At 49.2% G+C, this 12,052-nt stretch overlaps 1 protein-coding gene across 3 annotated transcripts in view; it reads right to left on the reverse strand.

Annotated features, from left to right (window-relative positions):
- The window catches only part of Atxn7 (ataxin 7), a 149,013-nt gene that overhangs the window by 11,006 nt on the left and 125,955 nt on the right, over positions 1-12,052 (reverse strand). The window contains exons 11-15 of one of the 3 annotated variants that reach the window (XM_071618508.1): positions 9,561-10,545; positions 8,798-8,864; positions 5,768-7,333; positions 2,449-2,552; positions 1,452-1,537 (exon numbers count right to left, since the gene is read on the reverse strand). In XM_071618508.1, coding sequence (XP_071474609.1) covers positions 7,224-7,333; positions 8,798-8,864; positions 9,561-10,545 — 1,162 coding nt within the window. In that variant the 3' untranslated portion in view covers positions 1,452-1,537; positions 2,449-2,552; positions 5,768-7,223. Of the gene's footprint in view, positions 1-1,451; positions 1,538-2,448; positions 2,553-3,288; positions 7,334-8,797; positions 8,865-9,560; positions 10,546-12,052 lie in introns of those variants that run through there. The other 2 variants (XM_027954523.2, XM_071618523.1) reach the window with 2 other exon arrangements.

Genomic DNA, 12,052 nt, shown 5'->3' on the forward strand with positions numbered 1-12,052 from the left:
CTTTACCACTGAGCTACACCCCCAGCCCTTTTTTAGTTTTCATTTTGATTTAGGATCTAAGTTGCTGAGGCTGTCCTTCAACTTGCAATCCTTCTGGCTCAGCCTCCCAAGCCACTGAGGTTACAGATGTGCACCACTGTACCTGGCCTGCGTTTCTCTGTCTCTCTGAACCATCTTGGTCTCTCCAGTCCCTGTCTCCCCTCTGACTCTTGGCTCTGTGGTGTTGATGCTGTGTTTCATCCTGGGTCTTTTCTCTCTGAGCCAGGATGAAGCACAGCATCATCATGCTTGATGGAGGGTGGGCTTCAAGTCTGTGAAATTCTAGAAATGGAATGTGATGTGCCTGTGCATCTGTCAGGGTCCCCGTCAACTTCTTCCATTTGATTCTTGGAGTGTGACCAAAAAAAAAAAAAAGACCTCTGTCCTGAATTCATCCCCTGGCTCTTCTGCCTACCAGCCATGAGACCTCAGGCCCGACACCTTAGTTTCTCCTCAGTGTGGGTGGGTCGGAACACCTGTCCTGGAAGGGCTGAGACTGTGAAATGCTAGGCACGGTATTTAGCAGAGTAAGGACCAGAGGTAAGCATTACTTCAATAAGTCAGATAGAGTAATGAGCACCTTCTCCAGGTAAACCATCCCCTCTATGGCCTCACTCACCATCTACCTATACGTGAAAAACAAATCTACGTCTTACAGCTCGACCTCCCTCCTGAGCTGCATCCACACTCCACAGCCAACCAGGTGAGGGAGCTGCAGAAGGGCTGAGGCGGCCAGGGTAAGATGGCGAGTGAGGAGGTCGGGGCGGGGCCAGAACAGAGGAGCACGGAGAGGGTCTTCTGATGAGGTCAGCTTCCTGCTGGACCAAAGTGCTCGTGGACTCAAGCGGGGACCCAATCAGACAGACACTTCCGTACTTGTGTTCCTAAGTGGGGGACCCAATAGAAAAACCAAAACAGAAGCCTGGACAGAGAAGGTACCAATCAATAACAGAAGAGCATGGACGGGGGCGGAGCTAAGGGAAGGAGGACATTCCAGAGACCATAAAAGGAACAGGCCAGAACTCCCCACCAGACTCCCAGCTCGAGGGCCCCTCTGTCAGGAGAAGTCCTGTCTCTCTGTCATCTTTGCAATATACCCACTTCTCGCTTGCTGTCTCTGTGTCTGTTCTTCAATTCTTTGCTGAAGGGAGAGAGTGCACCCAGCACCCCAGACGGCCACATAGGTTCTAAATTAACCTGAATTTCTCGCTGGTAGCTTAAGGCCATATGTCTGTCTTATTCTCTGTGACCATGTCACACATTGTACTTGAAGCTCATCCACCAGTCTGGCCCAGGTGGAAACCTTAAACTCACTCTTCCTGTTAATGTTCAACGTAACCAGACCTCAAGGCCTGTTGGCTCCTCCTTTAAAAAGGTTTCCAGAGCCAGTCTGTAAACTCCGGAGCTCTCACCTGGATTATTACAACAGCTCTGTGACCTGTTTTTGTTCCAAGGATCTCATTTGTTCATCCTGTCTTGCACAGTTTTGCTGGAGGCCCTGTGTGATGGAGAGTTTAATAAAAAGTATTAAATCATAAGCACTTGATTCTTCCCTTCCCTTGAAGACTCCTGTGGCTGACAGTCTTACCCTCCCCTCCACCTCCTGAGGGACTCTGATAGTGCCGGCTTGGGTCATGGAAAATGAGGATAGCAAGTGCCAATAATTACAGCCTTACCAGGTCGAAGATAGGTTTAACTACCATTAGAAACAGGATCAAGAGTTTCTTAGGAGAATGGCAGCTGAAGAGGAGGAGGAGGAGGAAGAGGAGAACAGAAGAGGACCCATTAGGCTTGATTTAACGGGAGCTTAGTTTTTTATTTTTGAGTACTGGGAATTAAACTCAGGGGCACTCGACCACAGAGCCCCATCCCCAGCCCTATTTTGTATTTTATTTAGAGACAGGGTCTCACGGAGTTGCTTAGGGCCTCGCTTTTGCTGAGGCTGGCCTAGAACTTGCGATTCTCCTGCCTCAGCCTCCTGAGATGCTGAGATTATAGGTGTGCACCACTGCACCCAGATTATTTTTATTTTTTTGAGGCAGGGTCTCACTATTTTGCCCAGGCTGTCTTGAATTCATGGGCTCAAGTGGTCCTCCTGCCTCAGCCTCTTGAGGAGCTAGGACTAGAGGTACACCACTGCACACAGCTTATGGGAAAGCTTTGTGATGAGGCCTTCAAAGGGGGAGTAAAAACTGATGTTTGAGGCAAGAGAATGAAAACATCAGAAATATGGGAAGAGATTTCTGTTCACCTCTGTCTTCCCCCCGTCTCCAGTACAGATGTGCCTGCCCCTACCTTCTCCGATCCCCTCAACCTCTGCCGTCTAGCAAGTTTCCTACAGAGTTATTATTCTCCCACATTTCTTCCTCACTTCATCCTGTTTGCTTCCTCTGCCAAGAAGGACCTTACCCTGTTTTTCTGTGGGTGAGGTCCCACATGCCACCATCCTAAAATGCTGCCCCCAACTTCCTTGGAAAATCTAGCTGGTCTTTTGGGATCCAGGGACAGGTCACCTGAAAGGGAAAGAAAGGACAAATGGTAAGAGACTAAGAGGTTGGATCTTCTCCTGGAAAATCTGACACCCGAAGTGAAAGGAGGCATCCACAGGGACGTCCTCAGGTTGGACTGAGTCCCTGGTTCATCTAGAGGAACTGGGAAGTCCACGGGGCCGTGGGGTTTGAAGCCAGCCTGATTCTTTCATGTAAGGTCTGCATATGTTTTTTCCCATTACATAAAGCAGTTGCCCCCTTACTTTAAGCAACAACACACTTTAAAAATTTATTAGAGTGATTTATTTGCAATGGGCAAACTGACCAGATTTTAGAAAGATTATGTTATTCTCTGAATGCTCAAGTATGCTCGTCTTGCCAATAAGGGAAGTATGTGAAAGCAGAGAAGAGACCAGCTCTGGATTTCAAAACACTCGAACCCCAAGTGACTCCATATTATAAAATTTAAAGTATAAACAGAATTCGTTTCTCCAGTATCACCCCCCCCCACCCCGCCCTGTTTCTCTCAAAAACCTGCGGGGCCAGAATGCAGTGTGCCCACTGTTTACACTACAACTGACTTATCCAAGGCAAAGCTCTGTGCCCGGGGCTGGAAACACCCTACGGCCTCACAAGTCCTGGGCCAGTGCAGGAGGGAGGCCCAGCGCAGGCCCTCCCCGAGGTGTGAGATGCCAACATGGAAGAGAAGCCAGACTGGACCGAAAGAGTTCAGGATCACGAGGCAGAAACATGTAAAACATTTCATGCAGCCAACCTCATTTATTGAGAAGTCCTAATTTTATTGCCCGTTTAGTAACATGTTTGTTCCACAAACTAATTTCTCATAAAGCAAAGCACAACTTTTTCTTATAAATAGTATAAATTATTTTATTTACAGAAACTTGTTACAAAACAAATAGACTATATATTTCTTCTCTTTTAAATATCCAAAGTAATTTTCTATCCCTTGACATTTGTTCATGTTCTATACAGCAGCCAACAAAGTCCAGCTGAGATGCTCTTGATTATGTGTACAAATTATCAAACTATTCACACATTTTAACACAGGAGATTGCTTTTATAACCAAGCTCAAAAAAAAAAAAAAAAAGCAAAACGCTTTCAAGGCCCTACATTCACACTGACAGTATGTAGTGCTCATTTAAATGATCTGAAAATGTAAAATGTTTTGCACAAAATGTAAAAATGATTATTTTCTGCTAAACAATGAAACTTTTTTTTAACAATCATTTTTCAAAGCCCGACTTCCCCCCCACCCAGGACAGAATGAGAGACATTAAGAAATTCCTTGGCAACAGAACTCTTGCAGGAAGACAGCTGCCTTTATAAGTTACATTTTTCAAATTATACATTTTTTTCAATGTTTTCAGAGGTACTTCTTTGTATTATATTTTTGGAATACAAAATATTTTAAATATTCTATTTTAAACTCTGTATTTCATGAGTGAATAACAAAACGGACACGTCATGTAAGTTTGCTGGCTGACAAAGATCTGTAACCCTGGGTGCCACTGGGCAATCCATCACCAGTTGAATTACTGTGACCCCAAAGGTCTTAGTTTTAAAATACCTTATAAAATTACCAGCATTGGTGGTTTTCGACTCTTCCCCTAAAATTTTAGAAACAATATTTAGGTGGAAAAAGCAAACTCCAAAGTTCAACTGAACATTCAAGTCTTTTTAAAGAGAATCTGTCTAAGCTTAAAACTAGGGTTCAGGCACTTTCAGTTTTTTCCATTAGTTTTAAACCACATCACATACTAATAACACATATGTGCTCAGAGTGTCTACACACACAGGCACACACACGCACACACTCACGCACGCACATTCACACACTCGCGCACACAAAACACGAACAAAAGAAAAGCAGTGTGTCACTTAGTTACGTGTAGTCTTGTTGGGAAATCAGGCAACTAGGGAGAGCAATGCCCACTTCATCTGTATGAATCCACTCCCGAGACATTAAAGGGACAAAGACTTTCACAGAACAGAGGCATCCCTTAAACTGTAAAGGAGGCAGGTTCTAGAACTATTGGCTTGGCAGTGAACCACTTCAAATTATAAAAAGGTATTTACTTTATTAATTAATAAATAAATACTAGATGATCTCAATTGTACCAAAACAGGATATCAGAAAAAAAGACCTGTGCAAAAATACATATTTAAATATGTACAATTCATTTTTAACAAAATATGTCTTCTGAAATAGGGATACTTCCATATTTATAATAGAACGAGAAATCCCAAAATAAAGATACAAAAGTAGGTTTTGTATAATTCTTTGTTCATCATTGCAGCACTTTTTTTTTTTTTTTTGAAGGTTAAGAAAACTGCAGAAGTTGTCATGAAATTCTATTGGAAAGAATATAAAAATTATCTTGGTTTTAAATTGATACCAAAGTCTGTCTAGAAACATCCCAACCACTGCAAATTTGGTTTTTGCGAGTTAATTTAATTAAAAAAAATACTTGTACTCCCGTGTTTTAAATGGTCTTAATTGTTTTTCATAATAAAAAGTAGTTGTTGGAGAAAATAAAATATTTGAACAGTCTAAAATTTAATAGCACTGTTTAGAATAGGTCTGTTTGTGGCAGGCAGAATCCCAAATGGCTAATTTCCTAATCCCGATGCTATGTGTGTTACCGGGAGACATAGTGAAATTCAATTCAAATCTCAGTCTAAGAAATCAAATTGTCAACACTCACTAATCTAAGTATCTACAATATTCTGAATCAACTTGCTATCGTGGATCCTATTCACATCTTTCGGAACAACATGATCTGTCTATAAATTCCATTGCTAAAAGCAACTTAATTTATAACCATCAAGTCCCCTTGGCTCTGAAAATAAATTCTACCCATACCCCATTGCACTTGTCACCAGGGAACTGACTAGATACCTTCTGATGCCCTCTCTCCTTCTCTCCCTCCCACACTGGGATGGAACAAGCAGACTGATTTCTCCCAACTACACCAAACTGGCCCGTGCGTTTCTCCTCACTAGCTCTCCTATAGTATCATTTTAAAAACATTTACTGATTGCATAATAAGTGAACAAGAACTGTTCTCCCCTTTCTTAAAAAAAAAAAAAAAATCAATATTTTACATCAATTTATAGCTAAAGTATCTGCATAAAGTCTTTGTTTTCTTACATAATAAGAATAATTCTGTAGCAATTCACATTATTAGGCTGGTAACCAAGTATTTATTCATTCTACCTGTTGTTGACTTGAAATTCCCTGAAACTGAAGTTGGTCACCCAAGAATTTGAGGGAAAAAAAGGACGCACTGACTGGCTCTGCCTGGGCCCCATCAGGGTGACGATCAGGGCCGAGGAGACGTTACCCTGTGTTCGGCCACTCTGTTCTCTGAGGCAGGAGGCCTGGTCCTCAGTTCAGGACTGTGGTGTGGCATCGCCAGATAAAGGCCCAGCTCACTCCCCTCGTGAGCCAAGCTGCTCCACTGTATCAAGCTTCGGGGTGGATACTACAGGAAACTCCTCAGAGGGCTCCACAGCTCAGGAAGACGACAGCAGTCACCCTGAGGAAGAAGGCGTGCCCCACGGGGACCCTGCATGGGCCTGAGTGCACACTGTCGACGTCCACCCACCTCAGGATCTGCTCCCCACCCCACCCCACTTGCATCCAAGTAAACATCTTTAGTGGTCCTACGGGAGAGGGGACACACGCGATGCCAGGAGCACTGGATGCAGAAACTTACACTTAGTCCCAGGACAGTATCCACAGAGATAAAGGGGGGCAACCCCTCGGAAGTACATCCTAATGATATCACTTTAAAAAGGCAATTCTTAAAAAAAAAGACTGGGTAGGACCATCAACCCAACCTGAAGTACTGTTTAACATGAAAACTTAAAGATAAAAAAACTGCATCTCTTTGGAAATCTTGGAAAAAGATGATTTTTCTCCCCCTATTTTTATTTTACCTTTCCCAGCCCCACCCTCAATTTGGTTTTCCATTATCAAAACTAGTTTGTATTTTCTTTTTCTTTTCTTTAAATCACACAGAATTGCTTTTGTACCATGAAAAGTAAGCCTCCAATATGGTTATGCTGGCTGTCAGGGCATCAATGACTTGAAACCATTTTGTAAGTCCAAAACCTCGGACAGCTTCTTATCCTAAATGACTTGCAACAGGCTGGGTCACTGTGTCATGACGCTTTGTGCCAACATCTGCCCTCTAGTCCTGGAACACTGCTGTGGAAATCTAAAGCCAGCTTTCTTTCTGCAGAGGCTGCTGGGGTACAGCCCTCCCTCCTGGAAGGCCTCCGGGCCCCAGGGAGGCGCCTACCTGCTGGAGGGTGACCTACAGAAGACGGTGCTGGGGGGTGGGGGAGAAGAGGAACTGGCAGGGAGAGGGAGGAGGGAGGAAAGTCTACAGTAACGCTCTTGCCAAAACATTCTTTTGCCCAGCCAATCTACTCCAAGAGTGGCTCCATGATATACTGCAAGTCAGAACAAAACAAAACAAAAAACTTCTCACAGATTTGTAGCAAGCAGTCCAGACCACTTTAACACTGATAAAAGCAATCCGGTGGCTGAACTCGATCCAGTGTCCTTTAAGAGTACTCACTGCTACAGACACAGCTTCAGGGAAGTCCTCGTCAAACATGGGCCTGGCGGGCTCCCCTGGGCCCACAGGAGGTCGGGAAGAGACTCAAAGGCATCGCGGAGTCCAGAGTGCTGCGTGGAGGTGTAACTTGTCTTCAAAAGTGTCCGGATTGTTCCTCCCTGTGCTGTTTTCAGTTGTCAGGGTCGTGCCTTTGGCTTTCAGAACAGAGGGGTGGGGAAACGAGAGATGAGTGTGCGTTTGGACTCTGTGCCCCCTTTATCCTACACTAGAACATTCCAAAGGCCATGCGTCACTAGTGTTCCACTGACTGCAGGAGGCTGGGGTGGCGAGCTACAGAGCCTGGCCTTAGCTTCCAGGAGCCTTCGCTGTCCCTGGGCCTGACCATTCTCAAGGTCTCCTTTCAGGAAACCGGCTACAAGAGACACAGGCCTGGGCTTCCAGCCTGAAGAAAGGTTCCATGTTTGCCTTTGGTTTTATTTTCTGATTCTGTGCCCGTGAAGGCATTCCGGGTTACCCGAGAGCAGAACAAGGCTGCAGAGGCCAGCACACCTGCGGGCCAGCACACATCTGCGGCATGCCATACTCAGGCAGGGGCAGGGGGCCTCTGCCTTCCCAGGGCTGCCTGAGGCCTGGGAGCAGCCGTGAGCAGCCATGGAGCATCCCAGAGGCTCCCAGCACTGCCCGCCTCAGCCCTTCTCAGAGGACTTCAGGCAGCTGGGCACCGTCCTGACGTCAGCTCCTCCAGGGACAGCAACTTGAGGGTCTACTTTTCTAGGAGTGGCAATCTTTAAAGCACTGTGGGGTCACGGGTCCCTCTGAGCCTCTCAAGCACACTACAGGATACCTCCTGCAGATCACTGAATGGAGCTGTGACCCTTCTTGGGCTCACTCATCCTCGGCTCTCTAGACACAGGCCCCCTAGGACTCCTGCAGTGTGAGAAGAGTGCTCTGGGCACGGAGGGCAAGCCTTCTCCAACACAGGCTTCAGTGGAGAGTGATTCCACAAGCAGAACCTAGTTAGATGGTGTGTGCCACGGTGCCCCCAGGCGAGCAGAGAGGTGATAAACCGGCAGGTCATAAGCTTGGCCAACAGACAGTGGGCTATGCTAGATTTAAAAGATCATATAGCTTTAAAAAATGGCCAAGTTTCTACACAAGTCCAGATTTGCAATTTCTCTGAAACTGGTAACGAGGGTCTGGGAGCAGCCGCTCCATTGAGGTGGGCACCCCTGCCCTGCCCGAGCCCTGGCCCCCGTCCACATGAAGACCAAGTATGCTCAGGAATTCTCACCTGACACTACAAGCCCTCCTGCTGGGGCCAGGGCCCACTGGGACACTGCAGCCAGAGGGACAGCTTTAGGGAGTTTCCAGTGCAGGGATGCTCACCATAAACTGAGGAGGATCCACCAAATAAGAAGGAAAAGCAATTCTCACTCGCCCAGGAGGCTCTCTCCACCCCCACTCAAAAAGCCAAATGACCCAAGCCCACAATTTCAGCAGCTACTTAGTTCCCGGGTGTTTGCCCACCCTCCAGCACTGCCCACCACCCCATGCTGCAGGGAGCTCCGTGGGGAGCGCCGTGGCCTGGCTGACGAGAGTCCTAGCCTGTCGTACGTTCTGCAGACGAAGAAAGGAGGAAAAACAAAGAAGAGCCTCACATTTTAAGTCAGGGCTCTGGGGTGCTGCAGCTGAAATTCCTGTTCGTAAGCAAGGTGAGGAGATATCCTGATGGATGAAATAACAAGATGAGAGATGAGCTGGAGTTAGAGCAAAGGCAGCTGGAAGAGACAGCAGGGGAGGGGCGGGAGAACCAGCATCATGGGAGACTGGGAGAAGACGAGACACAGCGTGAGACAGAGACATGGTTCACTGGGAGCCCGACACCCCTGGCCGGCTAAGGGACACCCAGCTCCACCTCTTTGTTAAGGTGCAATGGGGGATGCCCACACTGACTCCTGGCTTTATGCCTTCCTCTAAAACAGGAAGGAGAAAATTGGTGGTGGAATTTAACCAGAGTATCTGAAATTGTTCCAGGTGAAAACTATTACCAGCACTTTCTTCTCCAGTCTTGAAGCATCCCTCTCTAGGTCAGTGTGACTTCCAATGCAGGCGATCCTCAGAGTAACACCCTCCAGGAAATGCCCCTGCCCCCTCCCCATCCTGATCTTGGGGTCCCGGCTCCAGGCCCTCCTCAGCCCCCTCTGCAGCACATCCCCGTGGCTCCCTCCTTCAGAAGCATCCCCCGCAGGCAGCAGGAGTTCTACAGAGGAGCCTGCTGTGGCCTCCGAGGCCAGCGACTCCTGCCTTTCTAAAATGACACCATGAAGCTGGACTCGTCTACAGGCAACCCCTGCCCCCTGGGGGGACTTTGGAGCAGAGCCCAGGGAGAGCTGGGGGCCAGGCCCGCAGTGCGCATCCTACCTGGTGCAGGAGGGAGCTGTTGGTCAGTCCTTGGGCCCCGGGGAGGGTGCCCGTGTGCTTCATGTGCACGCTGTTCATGGTGGGCAGTCTGGCGACCTTGGTGGCCTTGCCACTGCTGCCGCTGCTGCTGACGGCGCTGGGGCTGGGCGAGCACTTCCTTTTCTTTCCTATGAGCCTGTCCAGCGGAGTGTGCGCCAGCGGGAAGCCCCCGTGGGCATGCACGGGGAGCTCGCTGGCCTGGTGGATGAAGGGGCCCAGGGAGAGCGTGGCGTCGCCGCTGTTGACCATCACGCTCATCCTTTTGATGGACTCTGCGGGGCTCCCGCTGGGGGGACCCCTCCCTGACTGCTCGTGCCGGAGGCTGGCCGAGTGCGCTTTGTTTGTCACACAGTTGAGGCCGATGCTGTGGGAAGATGTCACTGCTGACGTGTAGGGAGGCCCGGAGTGAGCCACACAGTTTTTCCTAAAAGACTCCATGGAATGAGAAGAAGAGGAGGAGGAGGAGGAGGAGGCAGAAGAGTGAACCAGCAGTGGGGAGCTGTTTTTGCGTTTCTTTCCTGAGCCGCCGCTGGTACCGCTGCTGGCATTGTGACAGTCAGTGCTGTTACCAGCAGACTCCTTGGGCCTTAAAGACTTGCTGGATTTCAACTTCTGAGGTTTCCTGGACATGGGGGAGGAGGGGACCGAAGAGAGGCCAGAGGGTGTGGAAGGGGACGAGGATGAAGAGGACACTTGTCTGGATTGCATACTGCACACAGGATCCATCGCCCCGGAAGTGGCAGGCTGTGCATTTAGTGTGGTTCCATGAGCTGGTACCGCTTTGCTATGTGGGGAGATGCAGGTGGATGAGAGCAGTGCTGGGGACGCAGAGACGGTGGCTGCGGCAAGGTAGCCGATCCCACACTGTGACGTCGGCACAGAGTTTGTCCGGTGAGGGACACGTGCAGAGACGGGTGATGTGGTACTGGGCACTGGTGGGATTTTCCTGAAAAAAGGAGAGGGCAAGAGTGTGACACTCACCTCACCGCAGCCACTCATGGAGGCTCAAAGACCCTGACAACCCACCGCAAGCAGAGGGATTGATCACCCGCACACCAGTCAGCCAGCCAGCCTGCCACTTCCCTCTTCCAATTCTCTGATGCCCTCCTGGGGCTCTTAGAATCACACGAGATGCGTGCCTCACCCCGTGCTGCCGCCCCAGCTTCACCGCCAACTCCCGTCCCCAGCCACAGATCTCCGTGTTTCGAGGACATCATGGCCTGACCCTGTGTGCCTGCCCTCTGTGCCCCACTCTTGCCCCCTCGGGTCGGCTCAGCACCACTCTCTCAGGAGCTCCAGGCTGACTTGCCTGCACCGACCTGTCCCTAGACTTTCTGAGACTGCAAGTTGCTAACTCCTTTGCAGAGGGGGCCACCCACAGCTGACTCGCCATGATAGCCCTAGCACCTGGAATACAGAAGGCATAAACACAGAGGGAATTCTAGAAAGATGAGGGGGGAAGGACATCACCAGTTAACAGCAGCGACTAGGTTGTAACTACTGGCCAAACACTGCCCACGGGATACAGCCTCCAGATCTCAGGGGGCTCAGCCACAGTGTGGTAATGTTGGTGACATCTGGGTAGGAGCTGGGCAGACAGTCAGGGTAGGGAGGCCCCACTTTTATTTTAGCTCAATTTTTAAATGTAATTGCACCAGAATTTCAGCAGCCCCTGTGGCAAAATGAAGCCTGTTGCAGTGCCATGCAGCTGGGGTCCTCGTTACCCGCCCGGTGAGGGGGCCATCCCCGGAGGCCAGGACGGTGGGCCAGCCTGGGCAATGCAGCAATAACCATCTCTTAAAAACCCAACCACAAAACCCGAGGAAGCAGAAAAGAAGGGCCTGACTAGAGGGCAAGCGCCACCTCCACCGGCTCCCGCTCGCCCAGTCCAACCTCGCTCTATTTCCAAGACAGGGAGCTGGCCCGAGCGCCTCCCCGGTGCCTTTTAAGAACCATGTTCTTGGGCTGGGGTTGTGGCTCAGCAGTAGAGCACTCGCCTAGCACGTGCGAGGCCCTAGGTTCGATCCTCACCTCCACATAAAAATAAATAAACAAACTAAAGGTGTTGTGTACAACTAAAAAATAAATATTAAAACAACAACAACAACAACAAAGAACCACGTTCTCCCAAACAGGGATTGACGAGGGCAAGTGCTTGCACCTGCTTTAAACCCCACTCCAGAGTGCGGCTGTGGCCTCACGTCAGAGCTTCTTGATTTGGGCTGCATGAGAGCCACCTGTGATGCTTCAGCCACCCCCATACCACCTCAGGGCAGGGGGCAGACTCTACCGTCTAGAGAGTCCTGGCTCTCCCACAGGACAGGGACTGGCACTACGAGAGGGAGGTGCTGGGAACGGCGAGTTCCTGGGCCCTGGCCTAGGACCTGAGCAGAATCTGTACCCAGAGGACCCCAGGTGACTCAGGGGTAAGCTCTGCTCTAAATGAAGCCCAC

This window comes from Marmota flaviventris, chromosome 1 (assembly GCF_047511675.1).
Source record: "Marmota flaviventris isolate mMarFla1 chromosome 1, mMarFla1.hap1, whole genome shotgun sequence".
Lineage (NCBI taxonomy): Eukaryota > Metazoa > Chordata > Mammalia > Rodentia > Sciuridae > Marmota > Marmota flaviventris.